This window comes from Euleptes europaea, chromosome 9, assembly GCF_029931775.1.
Source record: "Euleptes europaea isolate rEulEur1 chromosome 9, rEulEur1.hap1, whole genome shotgun sequence".
In the NCBI taxonomy this organism is placed as follows: domain Eukaryota; kingdom Metazoa; phylum Chordata; class Lepidosauria; order Squamata; family Sphaerodactylidae; genus Euleptes; species Euleptes europaea.
The window spans coordinates 5,389,826-5,416,826 of record NC_079320.1 but is presented as its reverse complement, the minus strand read 5'-3'; the positions used below and the strand labels follow the sequence as shown (position 1 = coordinate 5,416,826).

The 27,001-nt window shown below is 49.2% G+C and overlaps 1 protein-coding gene across 1 annotated transcript in view; it reads left to right on the top strand.

The window, feature by feature from the left end:
- PTPRA (protein tyrosine phosphatase receptor type A) overlaps positions 1-27,001 on the top strand; it is a 152,301-nt gene that overhangs the window by 114,293 nt on the left and 11,007 nt on the right. Inside the window, exons 7-16 of the mRNA XM_056855773.1 lie at positions 7,422-7,506; positions 8,313-8,386; positions 10,201-10,337; positions 16,445-16,535; positions 17,645-17,721; positions 20,848-20,884; positions 21,190-21,287; positions 22,139-22,258; positions 22,963-23,129; positions 24,610-24,745. Coding sequence (XP_056711751.1) covers positions 7,422-7,506; positions 8,313-8,386; positions 10,201-10,337; positions 16,445-16,535; positions 17,645-17,721; positions 20,848-20,884; positions 21,190-21,287; positions 22,139-22,258; positions 22,963-23,129; positions 24,610-24,745 — 1,022 coding nt within the window. The remainder of the gene's footprint in view (positions 1-7,421; positions 7,507-8,312; positions 8,387-10,200; positions 10,338-16,444; positions 16,536-17,644; positions 17,722-20,847; positions 20,885-21,189; positions 21,288-22,138; positions 22,259-22,962; positions 23,130-24,609; positions 24,746-27,001) is intronic.

The following is a 27,001-nucleotide window of genomic DNA, read 5'->3' as shown; positions in this document are numbered from 1 at the left end:
CACCCCGTCCTCAGGGAGCAACGGGTCCTGGAGCTATGTTAGTTTCGGAGGGTATTACCCCATCTTTGTCCGAGTAGTAACCGTCGGGATAGGTTCTGCTGGAGAGCTCCCGGAATTTGAGCTCCAGACTACAGAGTTCAGTTCCCCTGGAGGAAATGGCTGAGTTGGAGGGTGGACTGTGATCTGGAGAACCGGGTTTGATTCCCCACTCCTCCACATGAGCGGCGGAAGCTAATCTGGTGAACTGGATTTGTTTCCCCATTCCTCCACATGAAGCCAGCTGGGTGACCTTGGGCTAGTCACAGCTCTCTTAGAGCTCTCTCAGTCCCACCCACCTCACAGGGTGTCTGTTGTGGGGAAGGGAAGGGAAGGTGATTGTAAGCCAGTTTGATTCTCCTTAAATGGTAGAGAAAGTCGGCATATAAAAACCAACTCTTCTTCTTCTACTACTTAGGGCATTATGCCCCTTCTTTCTCAGTCTCCACCTCAGATTGCCAGGAATTTCCCAACCTATGGTTGGCAACCCTACATTTCAGTCATCAGTGTTCAGTACTCTGTTCCAGAGGTCTGTATACAGTAAACCTCAGTGCTAGGAAGCAATATCAGAGCATGGCCCGTATGCCCTGTTTGTTAGCCAACCAGGAAAACTGGTTGGCCACTGCATGAAACAGGATGCCGCATTAGATGGCCCATTGGTCTGATCTAGCAGGGCTCTTATATTCTTATCTTAAAAGGATCTGGGTGGACACAGAGTCTGGTATAAGCTCTCCTGACAGGCCCCAGTGAAATGAACAGGAGCGGCCTAATTTCACTGGGATTTGTACAGGGAAAGCATTTCTTCACACAACGCAGAGTTAAATTGTGGAACTCCCGGCCCCAGGATGTGGTGATGGCTGCTAACTTGGAAGGCTTTAAGAGAAGAGTGGACAGGTTCATGGAGGAGAGGGCCATTCAGGGCTATTAGTAAAAATGGATGCTAGACATGATGCATACCTATTCTCTCCAGTATCAGAGGAGCATGCCTATTCTATGGGGTGCCGTGGAACACTGGCAGGATGGTGCTGCTGCAGTTGTCTTATTTGTGGGCTTCCTAGAGGCACCTGGTTGGCCCCTGTGTGAACAGACTGCTGGACTTGATAGGCCTTGGTCTGATCCAGCATGGCCTTTCTTATGTTCTTATGGCTTCTTGCTCAATCGTGCCGAACAAATGGTTTGAGAATGTGTTCCTGTGTTAGGGAGGCTGTTGCTATCCAGAACTGTTTGGATAAGGAAAGTGGAGGAATGCCAGGGCTGGTCAGTTTGCTGAAGAGATGGGCAGCCAGTAGGCTGCTTACTCTATCATTCCTACATCCCATCGCTAGAAAACGTAATTCTGTGTGGGGGTCCATCTCAAGGAAACTGGCGGTGCAAATTGGGGGATAGAAGAGAGTTTTACAGTTCTGGAGATCTTGTGCCATTTCAAGATACATCTGAAAGCTGTGCATCCATCTAGAATCTTTAGCTATAACTTAAGTACATTTCTTATTGCTGCTTCTGTTGTTGTTATTTGGTTATTTTTCACTGAGGCTCAAGGCGGATTACATGGTGTAAGTCAAGTACAATCAACAGGATGGGGCAGCCAATGAACAGTACAATAGGGTTTTTGGACTACAGAAATCTGAAGACAAATGCATACCTATTCTCTCCAGGATCAGAGGAGCATGCCCATTATCTTAGGTGCTGTGGAACACAGGCAGGATGCTGCTGCTGCAGTCGTCTTGTTTGGGGGCTTCCTAGAGGTACCTGGTTGGCCACCGTGTGAACAGACGGCTGGGCTTGATGGACCTTGGTCTGATCCAGCAGGGCTTTTCCTCTGTTCTTAGAAATCTCAGGCATTGACCGTTTAAACATAATAAGGGGTGTAGAAACTGCCCAGTCTGGGGCACACTTAGAGTGATAGGTAGCAATACTGTAGTACAGGCTGCAGTCCCTATCCCTTTAGGGGTATGACTTTATGAACCATTTCATGACAGTACAGTCATAACATAACATAAGAAAGGCCATGCTGGATCAGGCCAAGGTCCATCAATTCCAGCAGTCTGTTCATACAGTGGCCAACCAGGTGCCTCTAGGAAGCCCACAAGCAAGACGACTGCAGCAGCACCATCCTGCCTGTGTTCCACATCACCTAATGTAATGGGCATGCTCCTCTGATCCTGGAGAAAACATGTATGCATCATAACTAGTATTCATTTAGACTAGTAGCCACGGATAGGCCTCTCCTCCATGAACGTGTCTACTCACCTCTTAAAGCCTTCCAAGTTGGCAGCCATCACCACATCCTGGGGCAGGGAGTTCCACAATTTAACTAGGTGTTGTGCTACTGTTCTCTATTTTGAATCTCTCACCCTCCAGCTTCAGCAGATGAACCCTGCATTCTAGTATTATGAGAAAGAAGCGCCTCTCCTGGTCCACTTTCTCCACACCATGCACCATTTTATAGACCTCCATCGTATCTCCCCTTAACACTCCTCCCCTTAACAGTCTTATTGCAAACCTGTGCAAAAAAAAAGAAAAGAACAAGCTCTCTTTTACTATCTCGGTTGTGAGGCTTTCCTTGTTCATGCGTAAGGTCTTGTACTATGTAATTTTCATGGACTTCTTAGTCAGTCCTCTTTAGTCGAAAGTGCTGGCAAGAAGTTAGCAAGTGGGTATGTGTGTAAACACATGTGCACGTGAAGGACGGAGCCAGAAAAAAAACGATCGGGTAGCTCACAGCCTTCTGTTTTTGAACGGGGCCTTGCTCGACGTTGATGGGTGGCTGTTGGTTTTGGCTTCTCCCTACCCGTGCTGACTGCTAATGTCAGTGCAGCCTTTTTCGACCAAAATACCCAAACGGGAACACACCTGGCAGTGTGTTTCCCTGTTCCCACACTCCACCCAAGTGGTGTGGTCTGTGGCCAAGTAACTGTGCCGAGGAAGCAGCGGGCCCAGGTCTGCTTTGGGAGGAGGGGGGAGGGAGCCAGGAGAATCTTCTCCCCCCCCCCCCACAACCTCCCAGCTCTGTTTAGAAAAACAAGCCAGTTTTTTATGAGCTCCAGGGTACAGCTTACAAGAAAGCCGTGTGAGATCCATTTTTCAGGCTCTTGTAATAAAGTTAGCAGTAGGGTTTTGCATTGGAGGAAGTTCAGAAGATCCAAGTTTCATTTTCGGCCTCGGTACACATTTCCTTGGGTGAGGCGGGGGGAAGCGTTTGGGCCAAGTCTCGGCCTGCCAGTTCATGTCTGTAATAATCTCTAGACAGCCAAGCAGGGAATCTTTTCAGAAATGACTCTTGTAGGATACACAGATGGTTAATGTGCGTCTAGGCAAGCAGGCTAGCAAAACTGCTTGTGGCTAGTAGCTCTGGTATGTCTGTCCAGTTTCCTGTCTAAACACGGCATAGATATTCTTCCTGACTCCTTCGCTGCCTCCCTGCCTTTGTGCAGAAACAGAGAAGCTTTATTTTTGAAAAAGGGTTGGCTGTTATATGCCGACTTTCTCTACTACCTAAGGGGGACTCAAATCAGCTTACAATCACCTTCCCTTCCCCACAACAGACACCCTGTGAGGTAGGTGGGGCTGAGAGAGTTCTAAGAGAGCTGTGACTAGCCCAAGGTCACCCAGCTGGCTTCGTATGCAGGAGTGGGGAAACAAATCCAGTTCACCAGATTAGTCTCTGCCGCTCATGTGGAGGAGTGGGGAATTGAACCCAGTTCTCCAGATCAGAGTCCACCAAACCACCGCTCTTAACCACTACACCACGCTGGCTTTCTGTGTCTAGGTCTGCTTGGAGTTCCTGAGCAGCCTCGGCTAGCGTTGCATCACGTGCGCTCAGGTTGGTGAATTGCATACAGGGGAGGGGCTGTGGTTCAGTGTTAGAGCACCTGCGTGGCATGCAGAAGGTCCCAGGTTCAACCCAGACTGGGGCGGACTCTAATCTGGTGAACCGGGTTAGTTTCCCCACTCCTACTAGTCACGGCTCTCTCAGCCCCACCTACCTCCCAGGGTGTCTCTTGTGAGGAGGGGAAGGGAAGTTGATTGTAAGCTGGTTTGATTCTTCCTTAAGTAGTAGAGAAAGTCGGCATATAAAAACCAAATCTTCTTCCTGGGGGCTGCGGACACAGCGGGCGGGGAGGGCTTGTGAGCCAGGAAAGGATGCACAGTCAGGCAGGGGGCATGCAGATGAGTGAGCGGAAAGGGAAGCTTGGATTGGGGCTGGTGGTGGGCAGAAGGGGGCTGACCACTGTCTGCCCAGGAACCCCCCCCCCCCCAAATAACCCGCCAGCAGCACTGTCTCCTCCTCTTGATTAGGGCAGGACTTCTAGAGGTGGTTTCTTCCTCTTACCCAGACAGGAGCAACCCCAGTTTTCTCCCTACTGCTGCAAAGATAGTGGGTTGCTCAGTGGCTCTTTTGAGGCCTTCCTTGTCTACAGAAGGTTTTCTCCCAGCTTCTTCCTTTTCCCTCGTTGCTGAAGTGCTCACTCTCTGGGCAAGCCACTTCCTGCACCGAGGCAGCAGCAAATCCATCTGTTGGTTGCCAGTGGATGAGTGGAGCCGTAGATAAGGCTGAGGCTTCCAGAGCATCCTGGCCAGGAGATGCATCTGGCCAGGAGATGTGGGGTTTTTCACCTTCCCATATTCATGCATCCAAGTCAAGGAGTTAACCATCCCCGACCCCCCCCCCCCCGCTGCAGTTAACCGCAGGCAGGAAGCAGATCGGTGAGCTGCTCTCTTCACCGTTCCTTCTTCACTTTCTGCTTGCTCCGGCTTCCCGGCCCCACTCTCTTTCTCTCCTCTCTCCAGCGCAGAGGTTGCAAGTTGCAAGGTACAAAGACGGCAGCTCTCAAGGGCACGAGCAGACAGCCTGCAGCTCATTTGTAAACCTGTTGCATATTTCAGAGGGTGGGCGGCGGGCTCTGTGTGTGCCAACGCTGCCTGCTGCGAGTTTGCAGAGGAATAGTTTATAGCCTGCTTTTTTTCCTTTTTTTTTTGTGTGTGTGTGTGTGCAAAGATTGCGTAGGAAAAAACATGGATGCAAAACCACTAGAAGCCTGCCCTGAACAGCATTCCACTGTAGAGCTTTACTGTGTAATGTTGGCTTGCCGGGGAATATAAATTCCTTGTAAAAAAGAAACCTCTGGAGAGATGAATCTACAGAGCTCAGACTTCCAACTTCCAGTGTCTCATTGGAATGCAACAGAGACTAAGCCAGATCCCTCCTTTGTCCTTCCCTGGGAGAAAAATCCCATATGGGACTATTTAAAATTTTTTTAAGCTGCTCAACTTTCCCTCTTGATTCTAGTTCAAGCCTGAACTCTCCCTAGAAGCTAAAATGACTAAACTGAGGCTATGGTCGCATTGTGAGAAGACAAGAGTCGCTGGAAAAGGCAACTGGCTGGCCCCTGTGCAAGGCATGATGCTGGACTAGATGGACCCTCCCTGGTCTCATCCAGTAGGCTGTTTGTTCTTATGTTCTAATGTCCAAATTCCTGGGGATGCTTGCTGTTCACTGAGTGTCCTTGGGCCAGTTATGTGTATGAATGGACCTGCCCCATCAGTTTGCAACTATGGCGTGGTAGGACCAGTAAGAAGGTCGTGGAGAACTGCCCTCCCCCCTAGAGTTCACCCCAATAATTCAGCCATTCGGGCTACACTCTGTTTGTGAGTTGGAACATGGCTGCAAATTCATATCTGGCAGAAAGCAGGGTCCGTGGGATCTGCACTCAAGCCCCCAAGCACAGAGTGCTTTATTGCCCACAGATGCAAATGCATCTAGCCAAATGGGTTACCATCTAACACCTTGCTACGTTGTCCCACTTGGGGGCATAGACTGGTAAAGCCAAATGGCTCGCTCGTTTTTCTTGATCAGGAAGAATGGCCCCACTGGGGTGGACTACAACTTCTTGAGAGAACGGAAAAAGCTAAAGTTTCCCTTCTCTTAACAGACTCCTCTCGGCAGATAACCATTCAAGTAGCCAAATTCTGCCTCCTGTCTAGTGGGTTTTGTAAATGGCTAACTGAAAACGTTTCCCAGTAGAAGATCTTTCCTCCTCTTCTTCAAATCATCCTTCCAGAATCATCAACTTTTATTATTTTATTTTATTATCTTAACCTAACTTTGATTTTTACCTAGAGCTGATATTGTATTGAAATAAAACTTGACTTGACTTGAGACATGAGGAAGAACACTGTCTTGTCTTTTGCCTTTTGAGCAAGGAGGGTCAAGCCATGACGGGCTAAACCTTTACCTAGGGACCTTTACCTAGGGAATCCATCTTGTCCACTTGGCAAGGGACACTGGGGAGAACTGAGGTACTGATGAACTTCTAAAGAATTGCTAGCCCATCCTCATTAAACACTGAGGATGAGTACCAAATATAGGGTTAAGAGGACTTGAGTGTTTTCACCTTTTCTTTGTGCTTTTGCTCAGCCTGAATGCTTGAAGAGACCATTACTATTACGATTAGGTGGATCTGCAACTGGTTGACAGATTGCACCCAAAAAGTGCTTGTTAATGGTTCCTCATCCACTTGGAGAGGAGTGACTAGTGGAGTGCCTCAGGGATCTGTCCTGGGCCCTGTGTTGTTGCTATGCAGAGGAAGGCAATAGCAAACCATCTTTTGCCTTGAAAACCCCATGAGGGGTCTCCATGAGTCATTTGCGACTTGATGGCACTTGGTTATTAAGGTGGGACTGCATTAGAGACAGGGAGGCTGACGGTTACGAGCATCTCACTTTTTGTATGTGTGGATGTGCCTTAAAGTGTTCAGCATGTCTTTGTACAGCTCACCAGGAAGATAAATGGGGGAGAGGAGAGCAATATATGCTGCCCGGCGTTCCTCGGAGGGAGAGTGGCATAAAAATGTGGTGGATGGGATAGACTTGTACAGCAGCACAGCCAGCATGTGGTCTAAGCCAGGGGTGTCGAATTCATTTGTTACGAGGGCCAGATATGTCATAAATGTCACTTGATTGGGCCAGGCCATGCCTTGCCAGCCCAGATCGGGAACGGGGGTGTATGTGGCTGCTTCGGCTAGCAAGCTTGCAACAGCCTCGCCAGCCCAGATTGGGACTTGGGGGTGGGGGCTGTCTCGTGGGCTGGTAAGAGCTCTCAAGGGGACAGATCTGAAGGGCCATATGTTTGACACCACTGGTCCAAGCTGTACCGCTTAACACAGATCCCGGCCATGCCTCACCAGCCCAGATCGAGGGGGACGGTGGCTCATGGGCCAGATAAAAGCTCTCAAGGGGCCGGATCTGGCCCGCGGGCTGTATGTTTGACACCTCTGGCGTAACAGGATAATTTCTAACACTAGGCCAGAATTCTCCAGGTGCTGACTAAGGAGGCACAGAATGTTTCTAAAACGCTCAGGCAACTCTGTTTCTCTCTCTCTCCTTAGATGAGACGCCGATCATAGCCGTAATGGTGGCCTTATCCTCCTTGCTAGTCATCGTATTTATTATTATTGTCCTGTACATGTTAAGGTAAGTAGCGTTTGGTGGACCCCTTGGGGCTTCCCTTTGTTGGGTATCGGATAGCGTGGGTGGATGGGTGTCTGTGCTCGGGTGTGTATCTTCAGACTTCACCCTCCACTGGAGTGCAGTGCAAACAGGCCTGCCTTTGAGAAGCAGGACTGGCAAGAGGAATCACATTGAGTCAGGTTGCTCCGAAACGTGAGAGGTGAGACTTGGAATGCAAGTACTTAGCCAGCTTGCATCCGTGGGGAGGAAGGGGCTGGGCCTCGATGGTAGAGTACCAGCCCTGCATTCAGAAGGTACCAAGTTGAGCTCCTGGCCTTTCCAGTCAAAAGGTCTTGAGTAGCAAGCACGGGGAAAGAAGAAGAGTTGATTTTTATACGCCGACTTTCTCTGCCACTTAAGGAAGAATCAAACCGGCTTACAATCACCTTCCCGTCCCCTCCCCTCAACAAACACCCCATGAGGTGGGTGGGGCTGAGAGAACTGTGACTAGCCCAAGGTCACCCAGCTGGCTTTGTGCAGAGGAGTGGGGAAACCAACCTGGTTCACCAGATTGGCCTCCGCCGCTCATGTGGAGGAGTGGGGAATCAAATCCAGTTCTCCAGACTCCAAACCACTGCTTTTAACCACTACGCCACTCTGGGGGTCAGTGTTCTTGTCCATTGCAGCCAGTTATCAGCCATGAAGCAGAAGTGCTTGCCAGGGACCAAGGCCTGAGACTGAGGGAGGAGAATCTGCTTTTGAAAAAGTATGCTTGGTACTTTGGGTATTGGCTTGCCTCAGCTAACTGTCTTGCGTTCTCTCGCTCACAGATTCAAGAAATACAAGCAAGCCGGGAGCCATTCCAACTCCTTTCACTTGTCCAACGGACGGACGGATGACACAGGTGAGTCTTCCATAATATAAGAATCTCCCACTGTGGCTTCCCTGGCCTCGTCAAGCTGTGGGAATTGTCGAGATGTCGCAGTCCTCGTGAGAAGCTGCTATGTGAATCCCTGACCCTAAAAGGCTGGATGGATCAACTACGTGGCACCTTCCCCCCAGGGCTTGCAATTGAAAGCTGGTTACTTAATTGGGGCAGCCGCTGCACACCTTTCCACTCCCCCTCATCTGTTTACATGGGAGAGACAGATCTGGATCGTAGCCCTAGGTCTCCTGGCTGTCCTACATGTTTGAACAAGAACTTGACAGAAAATACCCAGAGGAGGTGGTTAAAATACACCAGAAGAATTCTAAGAATATCTCGCTGGTTTCAAATGGACGGGAGGAAGAGAGAGAGAGAGAGACGGGCACCCCTTTAGTGCAGAAGCTCTGCAGTTTCTTCTAGGGGAAAGGGCTTTGTTTTCTGGAGTGCTGTCTTCTCTCTGGCCCAAAGGTTTTTTCTCCCCTCAGTCTGCAGAAAGATGGTACTTCTCCCTCCAGTTTTTGCACCTGCAAAACCCACAATACCTCTGCTGTGAGGCAAGCGGAACAGTGACTCAGTGTGTGTCCTTACTAGGCTCTTTCCAGGAGGGTGTTTGTTGGTCAAAGATCCTGCCTTCCCCACTGAAGGAGAATGCATGTTCCACATGGGTGGTTTTCAGTCCCTACAAATAGCTTTTCCTTGGTTTCAATGTCCAACCAAAGAAATGTCTGTCAGAAGCATCTGGCCTGTTTAACCAGTGGAGGTGACTGATAGCTAATTAGATGGGTCTGAGCAGTGGGGAGTCTGCTCTGACCTGGTTGGGCCAGGCTGGTATGATCTTGTCGGATCTCGGAAGCTAAGCAGGGTTGGGCCTGTTTAGTACTTGGATGGGACCACCAAGGAAGTCCAGGGTCGCTATGCAGAGGCAGGCAATGGCAAACCACCTCAGAACGTCTCTTGCCTTGAAAACCCTACAGGGTCAACATACGTCATCTGTGACTTGGCAGCATGCAATTACTATGCCCTGACCTGGATGGCCCAGGCTAGCCCAATCTCATCTTACCTCACAAGCAAAGCAGGCGTCGGCCCTGGGAGTACTTGGATGGGAGACCCCCAAGGAAGTCCAGAGTCTCTACACAGAGGCAGGCAGTGGCAAACCACTTGGTTTGCAGAGCTTGAGAAGGTGCAGAAAAGAACAACCAAAATGATCAGGGGACTAGAGCAACTGCCCTATGAGGAGCGGTTAAAAAGCTTAAGACTGTTTAGCTTGGAAAGAAGGGAAACATGATAGAGGTCTATAAAATTATGCATGGTATGAAGAGAGGGGACAGGGAGATGTTGTTCTCCCTCTCTCATAATATTAGAATGTGGGGACATCTGCTGAAGCTGGAGGGTGAGAGATTCAAAACAGATAAAAGGAAGCATATCTTCACACAACACACAGTTAAATTGTGGAACTACCTGCCCCAGGATGTGGAGATGGCTGCCAACTTTGAAGGCTTTAAGAGGGGAGTGGACATGTTCACGGAGGAGAGGGCTATCCGTGACTACTAGTAAAAATGAGTGCTAGTCATGATGCATACCTGTTCTCTCCAGGATCAGAGGAGCAAGCCGAATATATTAGGTGCTGTGGAACACAGGCAGGATAATGCTGCTGCAGTCGTCTTGCTTGGGGGCATCCTTAGAGGCACCTGGTTGGCCACTGTGTGAACAGACGGCTGGACTTGATAGACCACAGTCTGATCCAGCATGGCCTTTCTTATGATCTTATTTTCTCTTCCGTGTGTTTGCCACAGAGCCCCAGAGCATGCCCTTGCTGGCCAGGTCTCCGAGCACCAACCGGAAGTACCCGCCGCTGCCAGTTGACAAGCTGGAGGAGGAGATCAACCGGCGAATGGCGGACGACAACAAGCTCTTCCGCGAGGAGTTCAACGTGGGTGCTTTGCTAATCCATCTTCCCCAAACTTAGGGTTGCCAGGTCCCTCTTCGCTACTGGCGGGAGGTTTTGGGGGCAGAGCCTGAGAAGTGCGGGGTTTGGGGAGGGGAGGGACTTCAATGCTGTAGAGTCCAATTGCCAAAGCAGCCATTTTCTCCAGGGGAACTGAGCTCTGTCACCTGGGAAGATGTTGTAATAGTGGGAGATTTCCATCAGTTGGTAGTTCTTCAATAGAAGGTTGTGCGTTACGTGTGCATGACAGCTGTGTCTAGATTTACTGTGGCAGAAGATTTTTCTAAAGCCCTGTGCCCTTCTCCATAGGCTTGCCAGCTCCAGGTTGGGAAATACCTGGAGATTTGGGGGGCAGAGCCTGAGGAGGGCAGGGTTTGGGGAGGGTCTTCAATGGGGTATAATGCCATAAAGTCCGTCTTCTAGGGTTGCCAGGCCCCTCTTCACCACCGGCAGGAGGTTTTTGGGGCAGAGCCTGAGGAGGGAGTGGTTTGGAAAGGGACTTCAATACCATAGATTCCAATTGCCAAAGGGGCCATTTTCTCCAGGCGAACTGATCTCTATCGGCTGGAGATCAGTTGTAATAGCAGGAGATCTCCAATAAGTACCTGGAGGTTGGCAATCCTACCCAAACTCTGTTCATTCCTGCCAGGTTTGGAGGCTGGGCTCTGTTACCTGGGTAAACAAAAGAGATTTGTTCACGGAGGGGTGGAATGCCGGCTAGAGCAAGTCAAGCCCGAACCAGTCGAAGCTGTCGCTCCCCGTCCTCTGAGGGTTTTTTTTGGAAACCCCCATTTCTCTGAAGAGCTGCAAAGGAAGCCAGGCTCCGATGCAGCTGAGATAACGCACGGCCGTTCTGCGGTTACCCGGGAAAGTTAACACCTCCGACCGAGCCAGTTCCAAAAGTCGATTAGGAAGAAAGCCCAGGTTGACTTGCACAAAAGCTGCTGAACAGCTCACGTAGAAGCTCGCTGTGGGCATGAGTCAGTGAGGGAGTAATGATTTCCCGTCCACACACACGGCCCTCTTGACGAAGGGCTGTCATGTAGAGAATGGTGCCGAGTTGTTTTCTGTTGCTCCAGAAGGTCGGACCAGAACCAACGGGCTGAAATTACATCAAAAGAGTTTCTGTCTAGACATTAGGAAGAACTTTCTAACCGTTAGAGCGGTTCCTCAGTGGAACAGGCTTCCTCGGGAGGTGGTGAGCTCTCCTTCCCTGGAGGTTTTTAAGCAGATGCCCATCTGTCAGCAATGCTGATTCTATGACCTTAGGCAGAAGATGAGAGGGAGGGCATCTTGGCCATCTTCTGGTCACGGGGTGTGTGTGGTGGGGGAGGTAGTTGTGAATTCCCTGCATTGTGCAGGGGGTTGGACTTGATGACCCTGGTGGTCCCTTCCAGCTTTATGATTCTATGATTCTAAGATGTGTAGTAATGTATTTACATTTGCAACTCCCGTTTACAAATCTCGGAGGGGGATGGGTGTTGCCTTTTCGGCTCTGACATTTGTGGATGGTGTCTTCTGTGCCCCCCCCCCCCCCCTCATCTAGCCCTTTGTAGATCAGCAGGGCTGCCGGCTTACCCTCATCTGACCTTGTTCCTTGGGCCCCTTTCCAGCCTTCCTCACACCCTCTTCCTGTTTTCCTGGTCAAGTTCAGTTCCTGCATTTATTAATTTAAACCCGGGCAGCGCTCTGAGGGCCGATTGTAAATTTGTAAGAGTTCTGTGTCTGCCTTGACGCAACCCCGCTGTTCCGTGCCGGCCTCTCTACCTGCCTGGAGGAGGAGATCCGATGGACTGATAACACAGGATTGTAAGCAGAGCCTGTGCTATAAAAAAAGAAGGTTTGGGATTTTGTGGGATCAGTGCATCTTGGAATCGATGGTGGGGTGTGTGTCTATTAAGCACGGAAACAGTGAGAGATTCTCCTTTCCTACTCTTTGCTTTTGTTTCCCACTCTTTACTCCTGAGAGAGCCAGCGTGGTGTAATGGTTAAGAGCATCAGACTCTGATCTGGTGAACCAGGTTTGTTTCCCCACTCCTCCGCATAAAGCCAGCTGGGTGACCTTGGGCTAGTCACACTCTCTCAGCCCCACCTACCTCACAGGATATCTGATGTGGGGAGCGGAAGGGAAGGTGATTGTAAGCCAGTTTGATCTTTCCTTAAGTGGTAGAGAAAGTCTGCGTATAAAAACCAGCTCTTCTTCTTCAACCTCACAAGGTGTCTGTTGTGGGGAGAGGAAGGGAAGGAGATTGTAAGCTGCTCTGAGACTCATTAAAGGTAGAGAAAAGCAGGGTATAAATACCAACTCTTCTTCTTAACTACTTGTAAGATGCTAACAGGAGAACATACATGGTTGAGATGCTCAGCATAAGCACATAAGAAGAGCCTTGCTGGATCTGACCAGTGGCCAACCAGTTCCCCTTGAGGTCCAACAACAGGGCATAGAGGCCGAAGCCTTCCCCTGATGTTGCCTCCTGGCACTGGGATTCAGAGGTTGACTGCCTCTGAACGTGGAGGTTCCCTTTAGTCCTCATGGCATAAAAACATAAGATGAGCCCTGCTGGATCAAACCTGTGGTCCATCTAGTCCAGCATCCTGTCTCACACAGTGGCCAACCAGTTCCTCTGGAGGTCCAACCCCTGATGTTGCCTCCTGGCACTGGGATTCAGAGGTTGACTGCCTCTGAACTTGGAGGTTCCCTTTAGTCTCCATGGATAGTAGCCTCTGATTGACCCCCTCCTCCATGAATCTATCTAATCCTCTTGTAAAGCTGTCTATCCCTGTGGCCATTATTATAGCCTTCCAGCAAATTCCACATTTTAATCCTTAGTTGAGTAAAGTAGTATTTCCTTTTGTCCATCCTGAATCTACGACCCATCAACAGAGCACTTCTCAGCTTCCTTCTTACTGTGAAAACTTCTCAACAATTCCCCCCTTTAAACTTAGCCAAAAAACAAAAAAAGACAAAAACTTGTAAAGCAACTCTGGCTCAGCATGAGTGATTTGCCCAAGGCCGCACAAAATTTCCTGGTTGATGATTTAGACCTGGGTCTTACCCTCTCAGGGGAGGGGAAGGGAAGGCAATTGTCAGCCAGTTTGATTCTTCCTTAAGTGGTGGAGTCAGCATATTAAAACCGACTTCTTCTTCTTCCCCCTCCCCTCAGGGCGACAAGGCTAGGGTTTTCCCAACAGCACTTCACCAGCCCCACCAAAAAGTCCTCTGGAGGAAATTGTGGGTTGATTTTGTGGCCAGATTGTTCAGGGATCCATCGGCCGCAGGCACTCTGACCCCTGCACCGTCGTTCTCTGGCTGGAGATCTTGCTCTGGTACATTGAAGCCGAACTCCTTTGCATTCCAGGAGATGGGTTTTTATTCTTCATGCTGCTCAGCCCCTCATTGCTGCTCCAAACGAGCTTTTTTCCCCTTTCTTTCCTTGGATGTTTACTTTTTGCTGGTTCATTCTTGATTATTTGGGACGTGCCCTGGGATTTGAGGGCATGCTCCAGGAGGCTTTGCTGCCACCTTGTGGAGCTGTATGGCACAGCGCCTTGAACATAAGAAAGGCCATGCTGGATCAGACCAAGGCCCATCAAGTCCAGCCGTCTGTTGACACAGTGGCCAACCAGGTGCCTCTAGGAAGCCCAAAAGCAAGACGACTTGTGCATCATGACTAGTATCCATTTTTACTAGTAGGCATGAATGCGCCTCTCCTCCATGAACATGTCCACTGCCCTCTTAAAGCCTTCCAAGTTGGCAGCCATCCCCACATCCTGGGGCAGGGAGTTCCACAATTTAACTATGCATTGTGTGAAGAAATACTTCCTTTGAGCTGTTTTGAATCTCTCCCCCTCCAGCTTCAGCAGATGACCCTGTGTTCCGGTATTACAAGAGAGGGAGAAAAGTTTCTCCCTGTCCACTCCCTCCAAACCATGCATAATTTTATAGACCTCTATCATGTCTCCCCTTAACCACCTTCTTTGCTGGTGTTGCTTCTTCCCTTTGCTTTACTCTGCTCTGGTTAGACCTCACCTAGAGTACTGTGTTCAGTTTTGGGCACCACAATTTAAGAAAGATGTAGACAAGCTGGAACGTGTCCAGAGGAGGACAACAAAGATGGTGAGGGGTCTGGAGACCAAGTCCTATGAGGTAAGGTTAAGGAGCTGGGTATGTTTAGCCTGAAGAGGAGAAGACTTGAGAGGTAATATGATAACCATCTTCAAGTATTTGAAGGGCTGTCATATAGAGGAGGGTGCCAAGTTGTTTTCTGTTGCCCCAGAAGGTCGGACCAGAGCCAACAGGTTGAAATTAAATCAAAAGAGTTTCTGTCTAGACATTAGGAAGAATTTTCTAACATTTAGAGCAGTTCCTCAGTGGAACAGGCTTCCTCAGGAGGTGGTGAGCTCTCCTTCCCTGGAGGTTTTTAAGAGGAGGTTAGATGGCCATCTGTCAGCAATGCTGATTCTGTGACCTTTAGGCAGATAATGAGAGGGAAGGCATCTTGGCCATCTTCTGGTCACTGGGTGTGTGTGGGGGGGAGGTAGTTGTGAGTTTCCTGCATTGTGCAGGGGTTTGGACTAGATGACCTTGGTGGTCCATTCCAACTCTATGATTCTAATGATTTGTTTGCAAAGGAGACATAGGATTAGCTGAGTGGCCAAAAGGGTGACCCTTCCCAACGTGGTCATTTGCCCACTGGCCATTTTCTCTGTCCCATAGCTAGAAGCAAACTGTTCACATGCAGAATGCAAATCTAGACAAGTGAGAATTGTCCCTTGAGCACCACATCATTAAATCCCGTTACAATAAACCCTCTTTGCAGAAAGCTGTGCCACACCCACAGGGATCAATCTGCAGAAGGGCTTTCTCTTCTGGGAAGCAGATTTTACTTTGCTGTGGAGTTTTCCTAAAGCAGGTGACTGGTCCCTGTCAAACACATTCCTGGACCTCTGGTTCTGCAGATCTCCTCTTTGTTTAAGTGTGCTTCAAAGTGCTGGTTGGGGCAAGAGAATAGTAGAATCATAGAGTTGGAAGAGACCACCAGGGTCATCTAGTCGAACCGCCTTCACAATGCAGGAAATTCACAACTCCCCCACACACACCCAGTGACCCCTACTCCATACCCAGAAGATGGCCAAGATGCCCACCCTCCTATCTATCCCATAGTGTGGTTTTGCCACACAGTTTTAATGCATCTTTACAGTTTTGGTCACCACACCCAAAAAAGGATATTGCAGAGCTTGAGAATGTGCAGAAAAGAGCAACCAAAATGATCAGGGTGCTAGAGCAATTGCCCTATGAGGACAGTTAAAATGCTTAGGGCTGTTCAGCTTGGAAAGAAGGCAGTTAAGGGGAGACATGATAGAGGGCTATAAAATTATGCATGGTATGGAGAGAGGGGACAGGGAGAAGCTTTTCTCCCTCTCTCATAATATTAGAACACGGGGTCATCTGCCGAAGCTGGAGGGGGAGAGATTAAAAACATAAAAGGAAGTATTTCTTCACACAACGCATATTTGAATTGTGGAACTCCCTGCCCCAGGATGTGGTGATGGCTGCCAACTTGGAAGGCATTAAGAGGGGAATGGACATGTTCATGGCTACCATGGTACCATGGCTACCAGTCAAAATGGATACAAGTCATGATGCATACCTATTCTCTCCAGAATCAGAGGAGCATGTCTATTATCTTAGGTGCTGTGGAACACAGGCAGGACAATGCTGCTGCAGTCGTCTTGTTTGTGGGCTTCCCGGAGGTGCCTGGTTGGCCACTGTATGAACAGACCTCTGGACTTGATGGGCCTTGGTCTGATCCAGCATGGCCTTTCTCATGTTCTTATGTCTCAGCTCCTAGTGCTGCCTCCGAGGAGTGAAGAATGGGCCACTAGGGCCTAAAATCTAGGTAGAGCAGTTGCCCGGCTTCCTAGCAATGTCTTTCCTCTACCTTGGCGTGTTGATCTGTCAGTGCCTGTTTAGGAAGGGGAGCAAGAAGCCCCAGGAGTCACGGTCTGTGGGCACGCAGCAAAGCTGTGACTGCTCCCTTGTGCTCCATTGGAGGTCTAATGGAACGTCTCTTTCCTCTCTGCCCTCCCAGGCTCTTCCGGCATGCCCCATCCAGGCCAGCTGTGAAGCTGCCTCAAAAGAGGAAAACAAGGAGAAGAACAGATACGTGAACATCTTGCCATGTAAGTATATTGGCACACAGCCCTGGTCCTTTACACACCTAGCAGAGGAAAAGAAGAAGAGTTGGTTTTTATATGCCAGGGATTGGACCTGGAACCTTTTGTGCTCTTCCACTGAGCTTTGTATCTTGGAGGCTGTCGGCTGTCAGCCTTTCACCATCCCCATCTCTGTCTACTGATGGCAGAACAGAAAATGATGCAGTGATGGTTGGTGGGTGGGAGGTTGCCTAGGAGATGCATTGCTTGTGAGTGGCAAGTACAAGCCAGAGGGCAGCACAGCCCAGGGGTGAGGCAGGCAGGGGAACAGTTCACACAACACAAAAATAATACTCGCAGTATGGTAAAAATGTCTCCGTTTTGGAGAGTGGAGGCAAGGCAGAGCATTACTCTGATGGCACGTTATGAAGCGGCCTTGTTCTGAGTCAGACCACCCAAAGTCAGTATTTTCTACTCAGACTGGCAGCAGGTCTCCCGGGTCTCAGGCGGAAATCTTCCACATCACCTACTGCCTGATCCCTTTAACTGGCACTGCCAGGGATTGAACCTGGGACCTTCTGCATGCCAAGCAGATGCTTTATCACTGTGCCATGAATGAAAGCAGGCACATTTTAAAGTGACAGTGGGGTGCAGAGGGGAGAGTCGTAGAAGGGACATGTACATGGTAGAAGAAGAGTTGGTTTTTATATGCCGACTTTCTCTACCACTTAAGCGCGGATCAAACCAGCTTACAATCACCTTCCCTTCCTCTGCCCACAACAGACGCCCTGTGAGGTAGGTGGGTCTGAGAGAGCTCTAAGAGAACTATGACTAGCCCAAGGTCACCCAGCTGGCTTCATGTGTAGGAGAGGGAAAGCAAACCCGGTTCGACAGATCAGAGTCCTCCACTCCAAAGTCAGCATATAAAAACCAACTCTTCTTCTTCATCATCCTCTGGGAAAGAGGGATGCAAGGGTAGCTCTCTGGGTGTATCGGCTTTGGTGTCACTGAGGTGCTTTAATGTACCTATGGGGTCTCTTGCCCTGCATCCCGATTTCAAAGCACTACTTGGTGATATTCTCTTGTTGCCCTGAATTTTTAAAAATCTTTAACATGCCTCTACTGTCCTTTCCTAGATGACCATTCCAGGGTTCACCTGACTCCTCTCGAAGGAGTTCCAGACTCCGATTACATCAATGCCTCATTTATTAATGTAAGTATCCATTTAATTTTATAAAATTATATATGGTGCAAGGAGAGTGGTTAAAAAGAACTTTCGCACACACACACACACATACACACACACCCAATACAAGAAATTGGGGACATACAATGAAGTTGTAGGCCAAGACATTAAAATAATAGAATCATAGAGTTGGAAGGGACCACCAGGGTCATCAAGTCCAACCCCCTGCACAATGCAGGAAATTCACAACTACCTCCCCCCCACACCTAGTGACCAGAAGATGGCCAAGATGCCCTCCCTCTCATCATCTGCCTAAGGTCACAGAATCAGCATTGCTGACAGATGGCCATCTAACCTCTTCTTAAAAACCTCCATGGAAGGAGAGCTTACCTCCTCCTGAGGAAGCCTGTTCCACTGAGGAACCACTCTAACTGTTAGAAAATTCTTCCTAATGTCTAGACGGAAACTCTTTGGATTTAATTTCAACCCGTTGGTTCTGGTCTGACCTTCTTGGGAAACAGAAAACAACTCGGCACCATCCTCAATATGACAGCCCCTCAATTACTTGAACATGGTTATCATATCCCCTCTCAATCTTCTCCTGTTCAGGCTAAACATACCTAGCTCCTTCAACCTTTCCTCATAGGACTTGGTCTCCAGGCCCCTCACCATCTTTGTTGCCCTCCTCTGGATACGTTCCAGCTTGTCTACATCTTTCTTAAATTGTGGTGCTCAAAACTGAACACAGTACTCTAGGTGAGGTCTAACCAGAGCAGAGTAAAGCTACCGCATCCCACTGCTGACTCATGTTCAGCGTTCGGTCTACTAAGACCCCAAGATCCTTTTCACACACACTACTGCTCAGACAAGTCTCCCCCATCCTATAATTATGTATTTGATTTTTCCTACCTAAATGCAGAACTTTACATTTGTCTTTGTTGAAGTGCATTTTATTAGTTCTAGCCCACTTCTCCAGCCTGTCAAGATCATCCTGCATCTTGGCTCTGTCTTCTACTGTATTTGCTACCCCTCCCAATTTAGTTTCATCTGCAGATTTAATAAGCAACCCCTCTATTCCTTCATCCAAATCATTTATAAAGATGTTGAACAACACAGGGCCCAGCACAGATCCCTGAGGAACTCCACTAGTCACTTCTCTCCAAGTGGATGAGGAACTATTAACTAGTACTCTTTGGGTACGATCTGTCAACCAGTTGCAGATCCACCTAACAATAATAGGATCTAAACCACATTTTCCCAATTTGTCAACTAGAATACTATGTGGAACCTTATCAAAAGCCTTACTGAAATCTAGATAAAATCTAGATTGAAATCTAGAATGAAATCTGGATTCAGGACAGTCTAGATGAAATCTAGATTCAGGACAGTCAAAAGAAAATAACAAGAGTAGGAGTCCAGTAACACCTTAAAGACTAACAAAATTTCTGGCAGGGTATGAGCTTTTGTGAGCCACTGTTCACTTCTTCAGATTTTTATGTGTGTGTTAAGTGCTAAGTCGCTTCCGACTCATGGTGACCCTATGAATCCATGTCCTCCAGAACATCCTATCCTTAACACCCTTGCTCAGATCTTGCAAATTGAGGACCATGGTTTCCTTTATAGAGTCAATCCATCTCTTGTCGGGTCTTCCTCTTTTCCCGCTACCCTCAACTTTTCCAAGCGTGATTGTCTTTTCCAGTGACTCCTGTCTTCTCATAATGTGTCCAAAGTACGACAGCCGCAGTTTAGTCAGAAAGAAAATGAGTTAGTTATTCAAAAAGAAAATGAGTTATTAAACTCTGGAACTCATGGAGTTATTAAACTCTGAAACTCTGGAACTCCGTGACCACGAGCATGTTAAGTGCCGGCAAGTCGTCTTGTGGAGACCCTGTGACTTAATTACCTCCAAAACACACTGTCGTTACCAGCCTTGCTCAGGTCTTGAAACCAGAAGGCCGTGGCTTCCTTGACAGAGTCAGTCCAGCTTTAAAAGGGGACTAGGTTCATGGAGGACAGGTCCATCAGTGGCTACTAGCCATGAGGACTAAAGAAAGACTCCCTATTCCCACGACAGGGAGCCGTGTTAGTCTGTCAATAGCAGTGGAAAAGAGCAAGAGTCCCGGTAGCACCTTAAAGACTAACCACAATTTCTGGCAGGGTGTGAGCTTCCGTGAGTCACAGCTCACTTCTTCAGAGCCGTGACTCATGAAAGCTCATACCCTGCCAGAAATTTTGTTAGTCTTTAAGGTGCTGCCGGCCTCTTGCTGCTGGCCTCTTGCTCTTTTCTACTCCATATTCCTAGGCAGTAAACCCTCTGGAACACAATGCTAGGGGGTCACATCTGTGGAAGGCCTTGGCCCTCTATGTCCTGTTAGCTGGCCCTCCAGGGCAACTGATGGTCAGCTGCGTGAAACAGGATGCTGGACTACACAGACCATGGGGTCTATTCCAACAGTGCTCTCTGTTTGTACTGCTCCCAGCAGAAGGGTTGCGGAGCTATGGGCAGCCAAGAGCCCGATGGATGCATGCCATTTTTACACCCCCGTCCTTCTCTATTCAGCCCAAGCTGGGCCACATGGCGTGTGACGCAAGAACACTATCACCGTGCATGAAGGATCAGCTCCATGTCTCAGATATGCATGCCAGTGTGCAATGCACAATCTTGCCCTTCTGACATCCCAGCAGAAACAGTAAATGCATGGGGGGGGGGCATTGCTCGTTCCGTCCGAATCCACTCTGGCTGTACTGGCTCTATCTCTTCCAAGCACTCTCATGAGGCTCATGTCAAGGGAGGGACTGTGGCTCAGAGGTAGAGCCTCTGCTTGGCATGCAGAAGGTCCTAGATTCATTCCCCGGCATCTCCAGTTAAAGGGACCAGGCAAGTAGGTGGTGTCAAAGACCTCTACCTGGAGAGCTGCTGCCGGTCTGAGCAGACAGTGTTGACTTCGATGGACCAAGGGTCCAATTCAGTATAAGGCAGCTTCATGTGTTCATTTGTGTTCAAGACAGTTTCCTACCTTGGGTAAGGTGACGCATGCACTTTGAGTAACTTTTAAGAAGGTCCCCATTTTGGAAGCCATTTTTCGCCTGTTGGCATTTTTAAAGGCAAAAACTGATCTGACCTCTTTCTTTTTTTGCTTTTTTTCCTGGCAGGGGTACCAAGAGAAGAACAAGTTCATTGCCGCACAAGGTAAATCCCTTTGGCTTCCCTTCACGTTTTTCTGTTCAGGTGGCAGAAGACTGCAAGTTTTGATGCTAACCTAATATACTGTGTGTGTTTTTTCTGCTTTGTGGAGGGGGGGATCCAGCATGGTGTTGTGGTTAGGAGCAGTGGTTTGGAGCGGTGGAGTCTGATCTGGAGAACCAGGTTTGATTCCCCACTCCTCCACATGAGCGTTTCAAAAAGGGGTGAGAGAGGTGGAGCTGTTAATCTCACAGCCATCTTTCCACGGTCTTCCTGTGATATTTCTCTCTCTCTCTCTCTCTTTTTTAAAGGACCAAAAGAAGAAACTGTGAATGACTTCTGGAGAATGATTTGGGAGCAAAACACAGCGACAATTGTCATGGTGACCAACCTGAAAGAGAGGAAAGAGGTAAACGGGTAACAGAGAGACGGTTGAGGCCAGTGGAAGGAGAGTGGTAGAAAAGGAGGAGAGCAAAGGCCCTTCCCTGGATGGCCCAGACTAGCCTGATCTCATCAGATCTCGGAAAGCTAAGCAGGGTCAGCCCGGTTAATATTTGGATGGGAGACCAATGAGGGAGTCTAGGGTTGCTACACAGCCAGGCAACGGCAAGCCACCCTTGTTCGTCTCTTGCCTTGAAAACTCTACGGCAGGGGTTGTCAAAGATAAGGCCCGCGGGCCCCTTGAGAGCTTTTATCTGGCCCTTGAGCCAGCCGAGGCAGCCACCGCTTTCTACTCACGATCTGGCCTAGCGAGGCATGGCTCAGCCCCCTCCAAGTGACATTTATGTCATATCCGGCCCTCATAACAAATGAGTCTCACACACCTGCTCTACGGGGTTCTCTTGCCAGCACTTTTCCGCCGCCAAGATAGTAAGGTGATGTGGGCATAGGAAGAGCCGTGCAACTTGTCATAAGGAGGAATAGCCAGTAGGGGTCAGTGTCTCTTCTACATCTTCTCTCCGCTCCACAAGGGCTCTCGCAGTTGGCAGAATATCAGGGAAGGGGCAGCAGAATGGCATCTCCCCGCAAACTAAATATTGCCAATTCGGTGCTGGAAAAAGGCAGATGTGCAGGATTGGTGTGTGTGAGGCAGGTTGGCCCCACCATCTGGAAACGCTCTTCATGCAGCACGGATGGTTGGTGAACGTACAGGGGCTGTTCGGCAGAGGTCGCACTGCAAAATCAGTCTCCTGTGGCAATCCTCCAGGCGTTGTCTCTTTTGGACTGAATTGTTGTTTTCCTGCGTTGCTTTCTCTCCAGTGCAAATGTGCTCAGTACTGGCCAGACCAGGGCTGCTGGACCTACGGAAACATCCGAGTGTCTGTAGAAGACGTGACTGTCTTGGTGGACTACACGGTGCGAAAGTTCTGCATCCAGCAGGTATCGCGCTTCGTTCTTCTCTCTTCCCTGCCCCCGCACCTTCAAGTTTTCTCCAAAGCTGAGGTTCCCAAACTGTGCTCTGTGGAACACTTGGTGCTCCGCGAAGCATCTCTTAGTGCTCCGTGAAGATATTGGAAAGAAAAACACTACTGTCGTTCGGTTTAGTATGTAGGTGCTAGGTGAAAACTAGTACTCCCTGACTAATTTATCTCCTGAAAAGTGCTCCATGACTCAAAAAGTTTGGGAACCCCTGCTCCAAAGATTTCAGGCCAGATGAGTGTTGGTTCGTGCCTTTGTATCCTCTTCTAAGCGAGATCAAGCCTCCCCAAATGCTGCAAGGGGGCCTTTTAAAGGTGTCCTTTCAAGATGCGCCCATCCCGGCGGGGGGAGGGTGGGCTATAAATGGAATAAAATAAATTAAAATAAACACTTAAGATCAGTTTGTTGTCTCTGCCGTTTAGACTGAGGAGACCCAGAAGGCTTGCTGGCCACTTACCTTCCCGTTTTGTCAGACATTCTTGGGGCAAAGGGGGCCAACCCTTACGCATGCTTGTTCCTTCCTTGGTCCGACCTGCTCCCTCGCGACCTCCGCTGTGGGTTTTAAGGCCAGCCAGGGGGGAGGAGGAGGAGACCCGTGGGGGCTAGGCGACTCCCGACCGTCCGATGCCCTTTCTGTAATCTGTTCCCCCCCCCCATCCACCCAGGTAGGCGACGTCACCAACAAGAAGCCCCAGCGCCTGGTGACGCAGTTCCACTTCACCAGCTGGCCTGACTTTGGGGTCCCCTTCACGCCAATTGGGATGCTGAAGTTTCTGAAGAAGGTGAAGACGTGCAACCCGCAGTACGCCGGGGCCATCGTTGTCCACTGCAGGTCAGTACTGGGGTCTGTGTGTGGGAGATGAGGATGATCAGGGGCCTGGAGACCAAGCCCTACGAGGAAAGGCCGAGGGACTTGGGAATGTTCAGTCTGGAGAAGAGGAGGTTGAAGGGAGATAGTATTGCTCTCTTTAAGTATTTGAGGGGCTGAAACTTAGAGGAGGGCAGGGAGCTGTTCCTGTTGGCAGCAGAGGATAGGACTTGCAATAACTGAGCCAGGCACGTGTAGTCACCCCAACAATTTTTTTTTTAGTTAAACGTTGCCGGTGTTTTTCACTTGCCTGCTGCATTGTGGCCACTCAGGCTTGTTAGCCGAAATGCTCCTTTATATGGGGAAATTAGCTGAGCAATCGGTAACTATGTATTTTTATAGCGATCTCGCACTCAACTATACCAGAATCCGTTTAATGAGACGTTTGAATAAAGACAGAGACTAGGAGTTCCAAATTAAACAGTGTTTATGTATTCAAGCATTCAAATGGTGCAGTACAGACATACAAGAGGCTAAGAAATATCAGACAGTAGCACAGAGACGTTTGCCAACGTGGCAGGAGAGCGTTGACCCAATATTTACCTTATCTAGATGAGGTGTTGTCCAACTCACGTAGACTAATAACAGATTGAAAAGGAAGACCGAGATGGGGGGGGGTGTTCCCGTAGACTTGACCAGCAAGGCGGGAGGGAGCGTGGTAAGGCTCGCGAAACCAAACCGACAGAGTAACGGCAAAGATGCCAGGAAAGACCTAAGGTGTCTTGAATGGGCCAGGGGTATCCTAGTTATACTGTTTTCTGGGGGCGGGAAGAGGGGTTTTACCCCTCCCAGGTTCCCAGGTGACAAAAGGTGAAAAAAGGATTAAGCACTGTCTACCGGGTCAGGGTAGTGAGAATTTGGAAATCTATTCTAATGCCAATGGCTTTCGCAACCCGAGATGGTCAGGAATCTCTCTGCTGATGGGATTTACATTCAGGAACAATAGGTGCGATCTGTGCAAATGTACTGGGGTCTCTGCAGCTGGACAGGAGGGATGACTCATCTGGATATCAGGATTACTGCTAACGACCCATTGAGCAACGGAGGAAGTTGGGAGGGGGAGCAGCTCGCATTGAGTACGTGGCTGTCAGCTCTCTGCGAAATGGCTGCTTCTAAAACAGAGATTTACAGGAACATGGCTCCTCTCAGGTTCAAAAGAGACAGCCCTTTGCATCTGGTTCCTAGTAGCTGGTTGCCCGGGCTGGCAAGAGCGGCTGTGTCAGTTTCAAAAGGGCCGCGCTGTGACTGCACAGTAGCATTTGAGGCAGGCGCGCGGCTGGAAAGCAGTCAGTGCGCTTGCATACCGGGTTGCCAGGTCCAGTCCTGGAGATTTAGGCAGGCCCGTATGCTATCAGGCTGCTGTGCTGAAAGAGCCCAGACAGCTTGCCGGGGCTGAGTAAAGGGAGCCGTTTTTTCTCTTCTTCCCCCCTTCCCCCCCCCTCAGTGCTGGCGTTGGACGGACAGGAACATTCATTGTCATCGACGCCATGCTGGACATGATGCTCACCGAGAGGAAGGTGGACGTTTACGGGTTCGTGAGCCGCATCAGAGCGCAGCGCTGCCAGATGGTGCAGACAGACGTAAGTCGGTGCTCCGGGAAGGCAAACGTCAGCCTTCATAGGCCAATGAAGCACTTTTGCTTCATCTAGATTTGAGCCCAGTAGCACCTTAGAGACCAACAAGGTTTTCGGGGTATGAGCTTTCAGGTGTCAGCACTTTCTTGTCATTTTATTATTTGCAAAAGTGCTTAGAGGACCCTTTTAAATGAAAAAACGAAATCCCGCGATGCAGAATTCTCTACCAGATACTCCGATGCTGCAACAGTGAATCCTTCTGCAGACCCCATAGGCAACTTTGGATATTGCCTTTATCTCCTTGGATATTGCAGTAGCCATTGCAGTGCTTCATGCTGGATTTCACCACCCAAACTGCAAATCCCTTCAGGAGGAGATTCTGAGCAAGCACGGCTGGCACGCATTTATTCATTTATTCGTGTTATTTATAGTCCACCTTTCTCGCTTGGACACAAGGTGGGTTATGCAGGAATACAATTGACAGGATAGCATAATATTTCCTTGTGCTTTTCTTAGCCATTTTAGCCAGACGAATTCCCGTAGGCCCTGACCTGGATGGCCCAGGCTAGAAGAAGAAGAAGAAGAGTTGGCTTTTATATTCCAACTTTCTCTACCTTTTTAAAGGAGAATCAAACCGGCTTACAATCTCCTTCCCTTCCTCTCCCCACAATAGATACCTTGTGAGGTAGGTGGGGCTAACAGAGTTTGGAGAAAACTGCGTAGTGATGTAGTGGTTAAGTGCGGCGGTCTCTAATCTGGAGGTCTGGGTTTGATTCCCCACTCCTGCTCATGAGCTGTGGACTCTAATCTGGTGAACCATGTTCAGTTCCCCACTCCACATGAAGCCTGCTGGCTGACCTTGGGTCAGTCACAGCTCTGTCTCCAAGCTCTCTTAGCCCCACCTACCTCACAGGGTGCCTAGTGTGGGGAGAGGAAGGTGATTGTAAGCTGCTTTGAAACTCCTGAAAGGTAGAGAAAGGCAGGGTATAAAGCCATCCCTTCTTCTTCTGAAACATCTAGTCTGGGGGGCCAACGCACCAACAAGTTACAGCATATTATCGTGCTCGGTGTGTGTGTTTTGGATGCGTATTCTTCATTTCCGATGGCACTGTGCCTGTTAAGATTGCTTCCAAGACGGTTTATCGTCATATCGCACCTCCAAAGTAATAGTCCAAAAAGTTGAGAGGAGGAGCGTGGGGGAGCACTGCGTCATGTCTACGTCGCTGATGCTTCCCTGCCTCCCCTCCCCTTTCTTTGTTTCACACATGCGCAATATCATTGATCCAAAGGCGCGCTGTACGCCATTAAGAATTGCCTCATTTGCACAGCAGGGAAACCCTAATCACAACCTATGCAGGCATATCCCCCCCCAAAAAAAAACAACCCAAAATGAGCCATTCCTTGAACAGTGCTAATCACAGAGCTGCCGTCTTTTCGGGCGTTGGTCCAACGATCTTGCATTTTTTTTGTTGGGACGAGCACATTAAAAAATTTTTTTGAGAGCAGGGAGGCACGCTCAACCCCGGCAGCGGGAGAAAGAGAGGAACAGGCGGGGAGATACTTTGTGCCGGCAGGAGAGCCCTGACTTGTGTGTTTGTGTGGGCGCTCTCCCGCTCGCAGCAATTTCGCCACTTTTCCAGCCCTCGCCCTCCTCTGCATTCCTTCCCCCTCAAGCCCACGAACCGTTTACAAAATCTACTTCAAGGATATTCCATATGAGGGAAATGTTTGATTGGGACCCTGCACAAATAAAAATGGTTGGTCTAATGTTCCAACGTTCCCGTGTTCCTTTGTAAGACCACAAGCACTTATGGGGGGGGGAGATTAAGTAACACTAATGATTGTTGGATGCAAACGGGAGGGGAGGGGGAAGGTGGGATGGGAGGAGAAAGGCTTTTCATTGGGTGTTGCAAAAAGAGGGGAGGAGAACTGAATAGCGTATGTAACTGAACGCACCCCTTGGATTGCCGGTTTTGAAACGACATAATGAAATACATAGTGATATAGGCGTTTTGGGGAAAAAACTGATGTCTGGTGCTTCCAAAGCATTTCCAAGCCAAAATGGGAGGTCTGAGGTGCAATGTAACCTGGATAACGCGTTTTTTTAAACTTAGTATATACTGAGTGCTTTAGGCCCCTGGGAATGAGGGAGAATGGGTTTCCAGCCCTAAATGTCTTTGATGCCCACCCCACCTCCCAGATGTCTGCCTTCAAAGGACGCCAACAAAAGAAATGGGACGACATTCCATTTCCTCCTTGCCT